Source organism: Macaca mulatta, chromosome 1, assembly GCF_049350105.2.
Source record: "Macaca mulatta isolate MMU2019108-1 chromosome 1, T2T-MMU8v2.0, whole genome shotgun sequence".
Classification (NCBI taxonomy): domain Eukaryota; kingdom Metazoa; phylum Chordata; class Mammalia; order Primates; family Cercopithecidae; genus Macaca; species Macaca mulatta.
Genome location: NC_133406.1, coordinates 181,241,116 through 181,258,802, shown reverse-complemented (window position 1 = coordinate 181,258,802; position 17,687 = coordinate 181,241,116). Strand labels below are relative to the sequence as shown.

The 17,687-nt window shown below is 39.2% G+C and overlaps 1 protein-coding gene across 29 annotated transcripts in view; it reads left to right on the top strand.

The window, feature by feature from the left end:
- The window catches only part of FGGY (FGGY carbohydrate kinase domain containing), a 486,889-nt gene that overhangs the window by 112,809 nt on the left and 356,393 nt on the right, over positions 1 to 17,687 (top strand). For 27 of the 29 annotated variants that reach the window (XM_077988455.1, XM_077988468.1, XM_077988427.1 and 24 more), the window contains one exon: positions 2,305 to 2,393. In XM_077988455.1, coding sequence (XP_077844581.1) covers positions 2,305 to 2,393 — 89 coding nt within the window. Of the gene's footprint in view, positions 1 to 2,304; positions 2,394 to 15,385; positions 15,510 to 17,687 lie in introns of those variants that run through there. The other 2 variants (XM_077988503.1, XM_077988502.1) reach the window with 2 other exon arrangements.

Here is a 17,687-nt window from a genome sequence, read left to right as displayed (position 1 = left end):
TGCTGTAAATAGATAAATGTTGGTGTTTATATAGTAGTGTTAGGGAAGCACTATGAAGGAGGAACTCACAGAATTCTGATAAAGGCCAGTTGTACATAAAATAGATATAATAATGCCCAGGACTTTTGTGTTGCTCTAAGGAGATAACACATGTGGAAGCCCTTTATAAACTGAAGCACTGCTCACACAAGAGGAACTGGAAGGTGAAGCTCAGCAGTTTGTCTAGTAATTCAACCAATATTTATTGAGTGCCTACTGTGTGTTACCCTGTGGCAGGTACTGAAATATGCCTCTTTTGGAACTTCTGCATTGTTGCCCTTAGGTTCCCAGAGATACTCCTATGCTTATAATTCCTTTTCTTGTAACTTTTTGGAGAGGGAGTAATAGAAATCAGGACATGGAAAGTTGTCTGGATGGTAGGAAACCTTTCTTGCTAGTGCCTCTGTCTTCTTTACTATTCTGTTTTTGAAATTCTACCTCTTCAGGTATTTGGCAGAAAATGGCCACTTCGTGCTTTTCAACTTTATCTCATCTCCAGTTCCATTCACAGGCAGAAGAGAAACGGTTCCATTTGGGTCCTGATTCTAAGTTCTTAGGAGAAGAAATCTGGTTGGCACAACTAGGTCACATGTCTAAACCTGGTCCAACCAAGTGCTTGTAGTAAGGGGATGAGAGTTATGTAGTTTCTACTTGGCAGCTGAGGGTCCTGTCAGTTGGGGTGGAGGAGAGGAGACAATCATCCAATATCATGGTGAACATGACTGACAAGATCCTTGACCTCACAGAGCTTATAGTCAGTCTGTCAGGAAAGAAAGACATTTGTATTAGTCCGATCTTACGCTGCTAATAAAAACATACCTGAGACGGGGTAATTTAGAAAGGAGAGACATTTAATTGACTCACAGTTCAGCATGGCTGGGGAGGCCTCAGGAAACTTACAATTATGGCGGAAGGAGAAGCAAACACCTCCTTCTTCATTGGGTGGCAGGAGAGAGAAGTGCAGAGTGAAGGCAAGGGAAGCCCCTTATAAAAACCATCAGATCTTGTGAGAACTCAGTCGCTATCATGAGAACAGCATGGAGGTAACCACCCCCATGATTCAATTACCTCTCACAGGGTCCCTCCCGTGACACATGGGGATTATGGGAACTACAATTCAAGATGAGATTTGAGTGAGGACACAGCCAAACCATATCAACATTACACAAATGATTGTAGGGGTGGTATGGGTTGTATGACAGCTAGCCCTAAACTTGAGCAGGAGATCCTGGAAACCCTGCAAGGAATGGCAGTGGGTAGGGTTAACCAAATGAGGAAGGGGGATGATGTGGATCCTGGGAGGGCAGAGGGTGGTGGGTGAGGAATGAATGTTTTAGGCAGAAGTGGCAAAGGAAAGAAAATGCCCAGCAGTAAGAAAAAATCTGGCCATTTTGCAATATAGAGAACCAAATCTTTAAAATGTACAGTGGCTTGCTTATGTGGCCATTCTCTTTGACTTAGACTGGAAGTTCTTTGAGGGCAGGGACCATCTTTTTTTCTATTGCCTTTGGAACCAGTTGGCATGTGTAGAATTTTGTGTGACAGGGCACGTTTAGTTTTGTTGGGCAGTTTCTGAGTACAGCTTCTTTCCAGCTTATATCTGCTCTGAAATTTTATATGTCCATCACCATTCACCAGAAAGATGGATTATATACCTTACAGAGTGTGCTTTTGATATGGGTGGCTGTATCCCCACCCAAATTTCATCTTGAATTGTAGCTCCCATAATTGCCTCGTGTTGTGGAAGGGACCTGATGGGAGATAATTGAATCATGCAGGTGGTTTCCCCCATACTGTTCTCATGGTAGTGAATACATCTCACGAGATCTGATGGTTTTATCAGGGGTTTTCCCTTTCGCTGGGCCCTCATTTCTCTCTCTGGTCTGCTGCCATGATTGTGAGGCCTCCCCAGCCATGTGGAACTGTGAGTCCATTAAACCTCTTTTTCTTTATAAATTACCCAGTCTCGGGTATGTCTTTATCAGCAGTGTGAAAATGGACTAATACAGCTTTCTATCCCTCCATATTGGCAAATAGGGTTTTAAGGGAAATTGTGGTCATTTTTGGAAGGATCAAGAATTGTCAGTTTTTCTTTCCTGTATAAGTACTGCTTTTATATTATTCCTACCCCCACCAAGCTCCTGAACAGATGTTTCAATGGGCATTGTTGGCTATGCTTTTGTTTTGAAAAATTTGAAATATTATTGAAAGAGGAGATGGTAGAAAAACCCCATAATTGATTCTAATATATATTTAATTTGGCAGAACTTGAGAGAGACTTGCTGGGATAAGGCGGGACATTTCTTTGATCTCCCAGACTTCTTATCATGGAAGGCAACAGGTGTCACAGCACGGTATGTTAATTACAAGTTGGATTGTGTTTGCATTCTTCCATTCTCGGATGTCTGTGTATATATTGCTTTCTTAACTCTCTTTGACTGGATATACTGTTGGTACATCTGCATGTGATTTTGCATACTTGAAACATCTTGAATCTATCTTCCACCTCCACTGCACATGCCCAAACACTGTTGTTCCTATTAGCCCTGGAATGTGAGTATCCAAGGTGAAGACCATTCATTAAAATTGTTCACGTTTGAAAGAGATGCAAAAAATCCAGAGTGAAATGTGGGTTTTTCCAAAGGCACTTTTTACATGATGAATAAAAGGAAAAAATAAACACATACACACACACACACACACAGAGTCATGCGTTTCTTAAGGACAGTGATACATTCCGGGAAATGTGTTGTTAGGCGATTTCATTATTGTTGCAAACATCATAGAGTATGCTTTCACAAATCTAGATGGTGTATTCTACTGCACACCTAGGCTGTGTGGTATAGCCTATTGCTGCTTGGCTACAAACCTGTAGAGCATGTTACTGTACTGAATACTGTAGGCCATTGTGCACAATGGTACTTATTTGTGTATCTAAACATAGAAAAGATATAATAAAAACACAATGTAAAAGATAAAAAATAGCATACTTACATAGGGCGCTTATAATGAATGAAACTTGCAGGACTAGAAGTTGCTCTGGGTGAGTCAGTGAGTGAGTGGTGATTGAATGCAGAGGCCTAGGATATTACTGTACACTTCTATAGACTTTATAAACACTGTACATGTAGGTTACACTAAATTTATTTTAAAAATTTGTTTAATAATTGTCCTTTGCTTACTGTAGCATTTTTTACTTTATAAACTTTTAAACTTTCTTACTCTTGTAATAACACTTATCTTAAAACAAAAACACATTATACAGCTGTACAAAAATACTTTCTTTATATTCTTATTCAATGAGCTTTTTTCTATTAACTTTCTTTTTCACTTTTTAAACTTTTTTGTTAAAAACTGAGATACAAACATACACATTATCCAAGGCTTACACAGGGTCAGGATCATCAAGATGTCACTAGGTGATAGGAATTTTTCAGCTCCATTAATATCTTTTGGGACCACTGTCATATATGCAGTCTGTTATTGACTGGAATGTCATTGTGGGATGTATAACTCATCTGTGTGTGTGTGTGTGTGTATGTGTATTTTGGCCTCTAATGTTAACTAGGAGATTCAAGGAAGCTGATTTAATTGGATGGATGTGTTATATACTTGTTTGCTTTTTATGTAAATGTACCTCAGTTATCCCATACTGTAGAAGTATATATGTTGAAGTCAACAACTATTTTTCGGTAAATTATGAATGTTAAAAATAGAGCATTTGCTACACAACAGAGACTTGTATAAAATATTCATTGAGTGTGAAATTGTGGCTGCTATAATTAACAGAGTGAGTGTATGTTTGGGGATATATAGACAGATTGGATATGAAATCTCTAAGTATGACAAGCCTCTTGTCATGATGACCTCAGATTTAAGGAGATGTATAAGGTCAGGGCAGGTCTTCTCATCTGAAAAAGATTTAGAATCTGGGTTGAACAAACCAGTGAGGAAGGAAATCATTTCCCAGAGGATAGATAAACCTCTAATAATAGGAGAGGCAGGTATTGTATCTTAAAATCAGCTTATTCAGAGAGGGGCCAAATCCTCCCTCTTTCCTTCTTGTTTAAACTCAAGGGAAGCCGGAAATAGCAGTACCATTTCTCCTATCTCATTTTTTTTTTTTTTTTGTAGTGAGTTGATAGGGTGTGATAATTCAGCAGCAGGGGCTTCTAGCAGGGAGATAGCAGAGAACGTTTCACAAGCATGTCATTCTTAATGTCAGCAACCCCGAACCTCCTTGCGATTAAACAATCATTAGCCAAAGGTCCCGGGGCAGAGAGATGCATGTGCTTGTGAAAATGGCCTCTGCAAACCTCAGGTACATGCCATCTCTGGCAGGAGATCCCTGGATGAGTGGTGTGAGCTTTACCCTGGAAGGTATAATTAGTCACCATTATAGTTATCACCAGTGGGGAGGGCAGTGTGTAGGTGAAGATATCATCTTGGGCATTCCTCTTTTGGTGTGACGTTAATTGTTCAAAGTTATTTCTGAGAGAATCTTTCTCTAGGTTTTTTCCATCATTGTATATCCATGAAAGAAATGTTTTGATCATTTTGGCCAAATGGTCTTGTTTGTTAGTCAAGCAGTGCTAGTTGTCATGTATATAGGCAATACCCCATTGGCCTGCAAACCCAGAGGACTCAAAGCTGGAACTAGAGATGGAGGAGAACCTGACTTTCCTTCTCTTTTTCTTTGATGTTGTACTCAGCACTTTGACTGCCTCCCTGATTCTTTCTGATGGCTCTAGGTATTCTGTGTCCCATTTCCTGGTTTCCAGTGCCATATTCAGGGACCAAGGAGAGGGCTTTTTGAAGCTAGCTGTGGCTCAGATAGAGTTAAGTGTGGTGGCATGCATACACACAGTGGACTCACAATATGACTTACCAGCTTTGATTTTACCACACTAGTTGTGTGACCTTGGGCAAATCTCTTCCCTTCTTTGAGTGTCACTCTTTTTGTCTATAGCATGGGGATTGTTATATCTATCTTGCAAACTTCTTGTGAGAATCCTGTTAAAGCAATTTTTCCAAATTAGTTGGATTATAGGAATTACTTGAATGATTTTTTCAAAACGCATATCCCCAGATCTTCTAGTTTTCAACCTAATGAATCAGAATCTCCATGGGAGATGTGAGAATTTGTTTGTTAACAAGTGCCCAGGTAGTATATGATCAGGTGCCTTTGGATAACACTGCCTAACAGAATATGCATGAAAGTAGGATGTGACTCTGAGTGAGAGATGGGAAGTGTTTTAAGGGCCTAATGAATTTTTTGAATTTAAAAGTTGTAAACAAAAAATACAATTCTAAGGCCCCCTGCCATCTGAATGGACCCCTTCTCTTGGCCAAAGGCATTCCAAAGTTAACCTGAAAAACCAGTTCAGGCCATGATGGGAAGGTGGGGGTCAGACATTCCTCCTTATACAGTCCTCCCTTTTAGAATTCAGGAAAAGCCAACTAACACTAACATCAAGACAGACCTTAAGTCTCATAAGAAATGTTTACAATCTATTCTCTCTGAAGCTTAAGTGGAGGCTTCATCTGCATAATAAAACCTTGGTCTCCACAACTCCTTATCCTAACCCAGACATTCTTTTCTATTGATAATAACTCTTTCAACCAATTGCCAATCAGAAAATTTTTAAATCTACCTATGACCTGGAAGCCCCTGCTTTGAGTTGCCCATCCATCCAGATCAAATCAGTATTAACCTTACATGTATTGATTGATGTCTTGTGTCTCCCTAAAATGTATAGAAGCAAGCTATGCCCCGACCACCTTGAGCACTTGTCATCAGGACCTCTTGAGGCTGTGTCATGGGTGCATCCTTAACCTTGGGAAAATAAACTTTCTAGATTGATTGAGATCTGTCTCAGATACTTTTGGGTTCACAAAGTGGAGAGCGTCTTGTTAACTTATCAGAACATGCTTGGGGGCTTCTGGCCTTGCCTTTGACAATCTCAAACCTTGAGGAAGCAGAAAGTTTAATGCTCAGAAATGATTTATTGGCTGTCTGGTCATCCCTGCCATTTTTATTGGCTGTGACACTCATGACTCATTCTATTTTCATTAGTATAAGTTAATCATCCCCTTCCCCCACTCACCCCATATTTGTGAGCACCTTCAGAGACCTCCCTTCCCATTTCCCTCTCTTCCAGAGAGCAAAGCCTGTGGACCTGGGGTACCAGGTTCCTCTTGCAAAGGTGGTTGCCCTTTCCCCTGGCCCACTTACAGCTTGCATCTATCTTTCTCTCTCCTATTTACTCAATATTTCTCCCTTCTGTATTTTTACTTGCATATTAAGGTGAAACAAGGAGCCCCTCTGAGCTTTCTTGATTATAGATGGAAATAATGACAACACCTGCTCCATGGGGTTATTGTAGAGAAAGCTTGTAACACAATGCTGAGAAAGCTTTTTAAAGGTGTTAGCGATTTCATTTAGTTCCCTTTCTCTATCAGTTTTGGCAATGAGTCTTTACATTAAGCATAGAGGAAAGAGGGAAGTCCTTGTGGTCAGACTGACCTGGTTTCAGTGTCTCCATCATGTGCTGTCTACAAGAACCTGGAGCAAATTATTTACCTTCCTAAGCCTTATTTCCTCATCCATAAGCCCTCTCAGGGCTATTAAAAGAGTTAGAGGTTCTCTGGGTAAAACGTGTAGCACATAGTATTTACACAATAACGGGTTCTTTTAATAAAAAATCCACATTGTCTGTTCCCTCTTCTAGAGTAAGGAAGATGAAGGTCTGAATTTGAATATGCCAATTCCAAAAAAAACTTTGGGTAATAGAACACCAGCCTGGCATCCTCTGGGCCAAGGAGAGGTTGAAATTTGGTGTTTATTTGGCTCTTACATGTGATTATTTTGGGAGGCTTTGGGGAAAATGAGTGCCAAAAAGGCTAGAGAGTCTTTTTAAAAAATATATTTTAGTAGAGTTAAGACTAACAAGTGATTGAATTTCACGTTGTCTAAAAGCTTTCAAACTTGTTTTTGGCAATGGCAATGTGTAAGAACACCTCTCCTTTCTCTCTTCCTTCTCCATTTTCGTCTCCTCTCTTTCAGGTTTTGTTTTTGTTTTTTTTCCCCATTCTCCCCTTTTATTGTTCTCATCCTCCGAAATATGGCAGCTACTTTTGTTTATCTGGGTCACTGAGAAAATCACCAATTGGCCCATGATTACTTTGTAATTCAGCTCCATTCTTTTTCTTATATTAATGAAAATAATTATTGCTATTTTTGTTAATAATAATAATGGTAATTATCATTTATTGAGCGCCTTTCCTTTATCTGTGCTAGGCATATTTAGCAAATGTTAGCTCTGTTAGTCCTCATGACCATCCTTACAGCAGGTGGTGTCATTACCGCTTTGCAATTCAAGAACTGAAGCAGAATGCTTTAGTTATTAGCCACATTCTTGCTATTAAGTGGGTTACTGTCTACAATTTTGATGACATGAGAAATGGGAAGTCATACATTTGAATAGTATAATTTTTTTGTAGCCTGAAAAATATATGTATAAATTCTCCCTCTAAAGAGATTTGAGGTGGCTAATAATAATAATATAAGAAAAAGTGGTACAAAATAGAAAAAAATCAGAATAGAGTGAAAATAATGATAGGATAACTGAGCTGAAGCTAAGAACTTTAGAGAACCTTTAGAGAATTCATAATTACTAATAAATTTGTTTCCAAGCTTCCTAGTGGCCAAAGCAAAGACAGAGCTTGATCAAGATTAACTGAGTAGAACAGATAAAAACTTTACTGCTGTTCAAGGGAAGTAGAACTTTTTCTAACATTGGGGGTCTGAGAGAAATTAATCCTAGATGATCAAGGGTAGACATATAAATTATTTAAAAGTATGTCCTATTAAATTTAGTTACAATTTTGAATAAAATTTTAATTTTAAAATAGTTTTAGGATTATAGAAAACTTGTGAAGACATTATAGAATTCCCATATGCTTGATATCCAGTTTCTCCCATTAATATCTATATCATTATGATACATTTGTCATAATTAGTGGACTGATATTGATATATTATCATTAATAAAATTCCATACTTTATTCCAATTTTTTTTAGTTTTTACCTAATGGCCTTTTTACCATATTACATTTAGTCACGACTTCTCAGGCTCTTCTTGGCTGTGATAGTTTCTGAGTCTTTCTTTCTTTTTGATACCCTTGATAGTTTTGAAGTGTATTGGTCATGTATATTGTAGGATGTCCCTCCATTGAAATTTGTCTGATGTTTTTCTCATGGTGAGACTTGGGTAGTTTGTTTTTGGGAGGAAGACCACAGAGATAAAATACCTTTCTCATCATATCAAGCGTACACACTCTTAGCACAACTTATCACTATTGATGTTCAACTTGATCACCTGGCTGAGATACTGTTTGTCAGGTTTCTCCACTATAAAGTTATCTTCCACCCCCACCATATTGTACTTTTTGGAAGGAAGTCACTATGTGCAGCCCACACATAAGGAGTGGGGAGTAGTTGTGCTTCATTTTCTTGAGACTGTAGTATCTACATATATTACTTTGAATTATTCTTTATTTGTCTTGTCTCAGTTCACCATTTTTATGGCTTTGAACTAAAATAAATTGTTTACAAGGCTTCTTATGTACAAATAAGAGACACTCTGTAAGTTTGGTTTACAGGTTAAATGTGACAATTTCTGAGACATTTCTGTGGCATATGTGAAAACAGGGTTGAATTGCTATAATCTTAGGTTTATTTTTTCTTATATTTCTTTGTATTAAATTTACATATTCTACTTATTCATTTTACTTTTCCTTTCCCCTCCATTATAATGTACAATTCTGTGTGGGTTGTTAGTAAATATTCTACCTTTTCCTTTAAAGAGATGAATTTATGGCTTTTAGAAACTGAAGTCCCTTTAAAATAATTATTATGTTTCTGATTTGTGTGGTTCTCTGTGTTTTGGATTTATAAAGGATATTATTGTATTGTTATTCATCTTGTGAGTTTTTACTAATCTGTCAGGAGGTGATTATGTTGGGTTGTTGATCGTTTTCTAAATATAATTCATAGTATCTCAAATACAGTACCATTATTTAGACTCTTATTCTACTGATTTTTCTTTTGTTAATAAATTGGAAATATGCTTTGTACAACTTATTTTTTTACTTAATATGTTGTATTTTTCATATTAATATCTAAAAATATTTTTGACATCTGTATAGTTTTCTATCCTATATCAATATTAATTTTGTCAAGGGTTTGGGCTTGACGTGGGATCTTATTTTAATTTGTATTTTTGATTATTGAATGCGATTAATTTTTCTTATATTTATCAACCACTTATGTATGTCGTTGTCAGTTACTAATTATGACAATTAGTATTACATATTTCAATGATATTTGTGTCAATTGCTAATATTTGTATTGGAGTTCAGTGTTTTCTTTAATTTTGGTGAGAATTTTTAAAAAATTTTTTTGCAGTATAATTTCAGAAAAATTTAAACCTACAGAAAACTTGAGAGAAGGGCATATTGAACACCCTTATACCTTTTACCTACATTAATCAAATATTAACATTTTATTACTTTTGTGCTCTCTAGTGCACACCTTACCTACCTCTGACACATAGACATGTGATTATTTTGCTGAATCATTTGTAAATAAATTGCAGACCTCACAGTATTCTCCACCTGATCACCCAATAGTAACAACATTTTCCTTTATAACCACAACATCATTGTCACACTTAAGGCAATTAAAATTAATCCTCATATTCCCTTACAGGTATCCCTATTGTTAAGGATTCAGAGGGCCTCTCACTCTCTCTTGCCATTGGAGTTCTGACTGATAGAGACTACATTAAAAAATATTAGCTAAATGAGGAGTGAAAAGTTGTCTTATTATCTGAGAAAATACTCTTTAGCCTCTAGTGTATGGAACTTCTAATATACTAGACAGATAATACAGCTCAGAAGTGTGGTTAAACCCTGTCTGCATGTTAGGGCTATGTGTACATACATAGGAGTTGGGGCAAGAAAGAAGACCCGATTTGCCAACCCTATCTCAAGTCTAGCACCTTAGCAATATGAATCCAAACCTGCTTGCGTTTGATTACCACGTGGCAGGGCGAAGCCATGCCGGTCACACTTGGGCATAGGAAGTGAAAGTGTGAGCTCATTATTATCACCTTGTCTTTAACACAGTGACCCTTAAAATGTGGCTTAATGTATTCCAGTCTCTTAATGATTACATGAATTTCCCCTTCCCTCTTGGAGAAAATGGAGTAAGAGGATGGGGTGCAAAGTCAACCCTGTGTCCTCTGGTGCTTCTCTGAGTGGAGAGAGGAGGTCGGGTGGAAGTCTCATTCTCCCCAGAGAGTGGAGGCAGCAGCAGGAGAAGAAGGGAGAAACTTGCACATTAATACCTGCCTGTGACTACAGTCCACATCCCTTCCTTGGTACTTGGCCTCTTCATCTGCTGTCTCATTTGCATATCTAAGAGTTGATTTTTTTAGAAAACAGCTTCAGATATATATAGTATACATATTTACATATAATTCACATACTATACAATTCACTAATTTAAAGTATACTATTCAATGATTTTTGGAGATTACATTACTTATTTTTATTAATTTTAATAATACATATAGCATAAAATTTGCCATTTTAATTATTTTCAGGTATATAATTCAGTGTCGTGAATTACATTCCCCATGGTGTGCAGTCATTACCGCTATCTATTTCTAAAACTTACTTATCACCCCAGACAGAAACTGCTACCCATTAAATAATAACTCCCCATTTCCCCCTTTACCTATCCACTCTTTTTTTTGAGACAGGGTCTTGCTCTGTCACCCAGACTGGAGTGCAGTGGCATGATCTTGGCTCACTGCAGCCTCCGCCTCCAGGGTTCAAGCGATCTTCCACTGCAGCCTCCAGAGTAGCTGGGACTACAGGTGTGCGCCACCACGCCTGACTAATTTTTGTATTTTTAGTAGAGACAGGGTTTCACCATATTGGTCAGGTGGGTCTTGAACTCCTGACCTCATGAACCGCCCATGGCTGAGTGAGCAGATAAAAACTTTACTATTTTTATCCCTCCCTCTCCCCTCTTAACCTCTAATCTACTTTATGTCTGCTATGAATTTGCCTGTTCCAGATACCCCATCTAAGTAGATTTATATAGTATTTATGCTTTTGCATCTGGCATATTTCACTTAACATAATGTTTTCAAGGTGTGTCTATGCTGGAGCATGTGTCAACCTTTCTTTTTTGTGACTGAAGAATTACATCCCATTGTGTGCATATTCTACATTTTGCTTGTCAATTCATCTGTTGATGGACCTGTTGGTGGACATTTGCATCATTTCTACCTTTTGCCTATTGTTAATGATGCTGTGGCGAACATTGGTATATAAGTATCTTTGGGTCTCTGCTTTTAGTTCTTTTCATTGTATATCTAAGGAGTGAAATTGCGGTTTCCATAGGGTCATTCTAAGTTTAGCTTGGTGAGGAACCACCAGATGTTTCCACCATGGCTGCATCACTTTACATTCCCACCAGAAATATATGAAAGTTCTAATTCCTCCATATCCTCCCCAGCTCTTGTTTCCCTCTTCTTTAAAAAAATTATACCCATTGTAGTAGATAGAAAGTAGTCTCTTATTGTGGTTTAAGAATTCATTTTTTTAAATACTATAAATCTGTGGAATGAAAGTAAAATTGATTGAATTTGTATCATCCTAGAAGTAACTTTTTTTGGCAAGGATTCCCCAGGGAATGTCATAACATTAAAAATTAAAGGTGTCTGAGAGTGAGAGGGAGAAGCACAGTTACCTCTGATATGCTTGATGCTAAAGCTCCTTGATTTGCATGGTTTTATGGTTGTGTTGAAGGATGATTTCTCAGAACAGTGGTATTTAAAGCAGCTCTTCTAAATTCTAGGAAGGATTCAGTCATCCTGTCTCACCAGTTTATTTTTTTAGCATATTTGATAGTGCTGAGAAATAACCAGTAAATATTAGATATTCTTTACTGTTATTTTTGAGAAAGAAGAGTGTTTTCACTCTCTACAGAAGAAATATCCTTATCTCTTCACTAATGATAGTAGAAATAATAGAAATTTCAAAATAACAGTTACTTAAATACATAAGGGCTCATTCTTTTCTGTAAATAAATATAGATATATGAAGTCTTGGGCTACTGTGATGTCCCCATAAAGTCATCAAAGACACTAGCTTTTTTGACATTTTTTAGCCCTGAGTTCTATTTTCAGGATCACTTCATGGTCCAAGATGGCGGTTGAAGTTTCCATTATCAAGTCCACAGTCCATGTAGCAGGAAGAAGGAAGTGAGAGTGGTGCATACAAAGGTTGTGCCTCACATTGGAGTAAGCCTTCTTTAAACAGCCTTCTTAGAAGACCTACGTCATACTTTGTGCTTGTATATTATTGACCAGCAGCTAGATTTATAATCAAACCGAGGTGAAAGGGAATCTGGGCAGTGTAGGCTTTTATCTGGGTGTCTTCCTATCCAAATATTGGGGTTTTCTTACTAAATAAAAAGGGAGAATTGATATGGGGTGGGTAAAAAGACAGTCAAAGTTGTAATTTCTCAGTAAATTACGTTGACTAGTATCACAGACACAAATTTATAGTCCAATGACAGTCACAGGGAGAAGGGGGGAAGGTGGTGATCATGAGGGAGGTAGTATATAATCTGAGCAATGTAACTCACAATTTTCATCATTCATTCATTCATTCATTCATTCGTTCACTTATTCCTTACATATATATTAGTAAAACATCTGTGAGGCATTCTCTCCCTAATCCAGTAATTGATAGGTACACATTTATTTGAATATTCAAAACCATATAAGAGCCAAATAATCCTGAGTTCAAAGTTTTGCTCTGCCACTTTTAAGATAAATCCAAACTCAGTTAAATAGCTTGTGGATGGGGTGAGGAAGAGGGACCATTTAGAAACCGAGTAAACCTGTGGTTTGATGACCTTTTTCTCCACCTCCTCCCTGGTTTGGGGATTTGATTTAGGCTCCCTGTGGAGAGTGTCACCAAATTAGGCGTCTCAGAGACATTGTGGGTGTGAAGAAATGGGTAGGTGCCCAGGAGACTTCAGGCCAGCCCAGCCTGAGTTCAGAGGCTTAAAGTCCAAGGAGGGCGAGAGAGGATGAAACATGCTGGGTCAGTGGAGCTGGAGGCAGTGGGGGAGTAGGAGGGAGTAGGAGGCGTTAACATCATGAGAAGCATGAGTTAAGGCACAGGTTCTCAGGGACTGTGCCCTGCACTTGTACTCACTTGCCACATCACTGACTGTCCCTCTCTCTGCTACACTGAGGCAAAGTCTGAGGAAGGTTGAGCTTGCTTCTTTCTGTTTTCATTAGTAAAGCAAATCTGGATAGAAAAGGGTGAGAAGCCCCATCTCTGTCCTTTGGGGGAAAGGGTAAAACTGTGTGACCTCGACGATTATGATGCGCACCCCACACTGAGAACCACTAGTCTGAATCTGTTCCATTTCTATAAAGCTTTTTCCCCAGTTCTCTGCTGTGTACATCTAGACATGGATTTTATGTGGCTGAAAGATGATCTCTAGCATGACTGTCATTTTCCAACTGAGCAGCAATATAGCTTTTCCTTTACTGAACAATTTTCTCTGAGACCTTGAATCACTTTTGGAATTTAATTTCATTTGCTCTTTCAACATGATAAAGTAGAACTCTCTCTGAATTTGATTCCTCACTTACAAATAAATATGATACTATATTCTCTGTTGAAAATGTTTTGGAACTGTGAAGATTAGCTAGAGAGTTAGATCTCATTTTTCAGGGAACAGAACTGAAACTCAGAAGGGTCTCATTCTGAGGGTGAAGTCAGTTTGTGGAATAAGAGTTAAATTTTAAGGGGTACTTTCCTGGATCATGCCTTGCTCAGGGGTCCTTTTCCTGACCGAAGAAGGCCTCCCTCAGGATACACTGGGCATTTCAGTCTTTGTGAACTCTTAAATTCATTTCTTACCCAGGGTGGCTAACTCTGTCAGTGGACTATTTTGTGAACTTCATACTTTTGGAATATGTTATACTTATGTGATTCTTGGTAGCCTGAAGAACCTTGGTAGAGGTTCAGATCAGTGAATCTGGTTAAAGGTATCAGTATTCAGTCTTGGAATTCATGGCACTAGAGCTCTGAAGGCTTGGCAGTTTTCAGGACCTACATCACAAGATACAGAAGTGGTGTGGCTTGGAGCTCGAAAGACTCGTGTCTGGTCCAACCAGGTAACTCGGGGGCCCCTGGCACCCATATCAGACTTTTCTTATCTGCAAAATGTGCTCCTTGGATTAGGTGATTCATTTAGTACTTCCCAGGCCCAAAGTTCTGAGTCTGTAAGATGTAGTGGGGTTGACCAACATCTCCTTTTGGATTTTCCTTTAAAACTCATTCCTTTAAAAGGAGATTGCTAAAGTCAAACCTTAGAATCTAACCCCTTGGGCTATAATTTAATGTTAAAATGCTGTACCCTTTCCTTTCCTCCTTTTTCTCCTTTACTACTTCTATTTTGTTTCTTTTTTGAAAATATACATTCTTTTAAAATTTTTCTTAATTTTTCTTTCTTCTTCTCCGTAAATTATCAAGGGCCTTTGAAGAGAATTCTTAAATGTTATTAAGAAATTGCAGTCGGGGCCGGGCGCGGTGGCTCAAGCCTGTAATCCCAGCACTTTGGGAGGCCGAGGCGGGTGGATCACGAGGTCAGGAGATCGAGACTATCCTGGCTAACATGGTGAAACCCCGTCTCTACTAAAAATACAAAAAACTAGCCGGGCGTGGTGGCGGGTGCCTGTAGTCTCAGCTACTTGGGAGGCTGAGGCGGGAGAATGGCGTGAACCCGGGAGGCGGAGCTTGCAGTGAGCCGAGATCACGCCACCGCACTCCAGCCTGGGAGACACAGCGAGACTCCGTCTCAAAAAAAAAAAAAAAAAAAAAAAAGAAATTGCAGTCGGGGAGCCCTTTGTTCCCAGATCATTTAGAAGATTGCTTTTCCTTTTGTTAAATACAAAAAATTGTCAACCTGTATTGTTAAAATGTGCCAAAAACTGCATTCGCCAATACAAAATGTCAGCTCTCATTATTGCCCAGATATTATTCTTTTCAAAAGTGGAGCACTCTTGCCAGGCTTTCTAAACAATCTTCAGCTCATTTATCTTCCTGGTTTTGTTACATTTTGAACCATTCTGGGTCTATATAAGGTGGCAGCCTGTCTTTTAAAAATTAATGGGTTCCAAATGCCATTCAAACCTATTTCCGCCCTTAACCTCCTCCTCTCCTCCCCAACCCTGCCTGTTAGGAGTCTTATGTTCTGTATAAATATTGAGCTGGAGATAGTTTCTAAAGAGGTGTTTGGACCTTTAATTAACATTGACAGCCCGTCTGCTTAGGATTTTGCTCTACTGTCTCCATGGAAAAGTCAGGTAGGTCAGTATGGGGGAGGAGGGACCTCTGCAGTGGATGTGTTCCTGGCGGCTGGCCCTAGAGACACTGCACTCTGAGCCAACCATGAAGTCATTTTGAATTTAAGGAGTCTTGCTAATCCAAGGCAATGTGTCTTAATTTGACAAAGTAAAGGCTGTCCGATAAGCAACCCTAACTATAAGTTCTGTGAAACGGGGGGTGTTTGTAAGTTTAGATTGTGCTAGAGAAATGTGGTGATGTGGAAGAACGGGCTCATTTTCTCCTGTTTACTCCCTTTCCCACCCCATCCCCCTCCTCTCTCCCTTCTCTCTTACTTACTTTGGCCCAAATCAGCCCTGCAGTCTGGCCTCTGCAGTGGCTTGATGTGAAATTTGAGAAACATATGTAGTTTTCTATTTCAGGAAAATGATCTCAGGGATTGAATGTGTTTTTTTGTTGGCTGTTAAGCTCTGATCTTGCCCAGTGTGGTTTTTTGATGATGGGAAAGAGGCTTCGAAGTGCTTTTTATCAGAATTTCATGTAATAAAACTTAAGGTTTGGTTTCTTTATTTTGGCCCCCAACCCCCTGCCAGGCTCAGGACACAATGTCGTCTATTCTGTCAGAAGTGGGAAGAAGTACACATTGTTCATATTACAATCACTTCTTTGCTGCTTGCACACACATATATAAGAATGGTCGCTGTGTCTGTCCTTCACAAAAGCTATTTTAAATGTAGTTCAGTGGAGGACCAAAGGTCTGCGTAGTGTCTCTTACAAAGGAAAAGGGATCCGTTGGGGGAAAAGTCTGCCTTTGTTTTGCCTTGGAAGGGCCAGTATTTTTCTTTGTTCTAGAGGTGAGTGCCAAGAATGGGTCTAGTGCCCTATCAAGCAAACTTCATTAATCCAGCCCTGCAAAGGGTACACTGATCAGCTCCACTGCCACCTGTCAAGAGGAGGGCTGGGAGAGTTAGGCAAGTGGGCCAGGGCAAGGCTGGTATAGGGAGTGGCTGAGAGTTGGGAGACTGGAGATGGACTCATGGTGGACTTTTCTGTTAGCTTCCTCGTGAGCTGCATGCCTGTTGCCTCTGAAGGTCCACATCAGAGTAAGGTATGGCTCCAGCCCTCAAGGAGCATCTCGGGTAGTGGTGGAAAAAGGTTCCATGAGCTGTGAGTGTCTGTTACACGTGAGCCTCTTGAAGACAGTAGCATGTCTCTTCATCATTTTTGTCTCCAGGGAATACTTGCTCAATTAATAAGAGAATGATGTGCTATGATGGAGGTCTCCACAGGATATGCAAGGATGCAGAGAAAGTATCTACCTACCCCAGACTTGGGATGGGGTGAGAGGAAAGAAGGAGAAAGCACAGGAAAGGCATATCCAGAAGGAAGAGAGCTCATATTTCTGGGCATTATGCATGTTGTCCTATTTGATCCTTACAGTGTTTCCTTTTTACAGAGGAGTAGACTGAGACCCACGGAGGTCAAAGAACGCATTCAAGTTCACACAGTTACTGAGGAGCTGAGAGGCTGGATCTGGACCTAGGTGTGCATGACTCCAAGGTCACTTGCTGTGGCCCATGTTTTTAGCAGAGGAGAAAGGATGAAAACCCTAGTTCTTCTCACACTACACTCATCTCTGCCCCCTTTTTTCCCCACAGTGAACTGACCAGTTTCCTTTAACTTTAACATCTGGTCTTTATCAAAATGTTTTGGAAAAGTTTGAGAGATTGTCAGGCAAGGGAGAGGCAGAGATGGGCATCTCATGAAGTGAATGCAGCAGTGTCTAGGCTTCAGGGCCCTTCACTTGCACAGGGAGTTGTAGAATGTTCCAGGTGGGGAGGGGTTGCAATCAGAAAGCATTTCTGTATAAACATTTCTGATCTCAGATAAAAGGGACCTACATCCTCAAAGCTCAAGGTATTTGTTTTTAAACTTTTTTCTTACTGTAAATAAATATTCACTCTTGTACTTAATCTCATATTCATAATCGTATTCCTTTTCTTAAAGAGGCTTTACATAACAGCTTCAGGCCCTACAGAATCTGAGAGCATCCTTCATGGAGGAAGGATAGGAGACTCGAGGGTGAGCGGTTGAACTTTGGCTTTGGTGTAAAATGCCTACCCTGGGACTTACTGTATGACCTTGAGCAAGTTACATACCATTTCTGCACTTCATTGTCTTATTTATATTTCATGGGC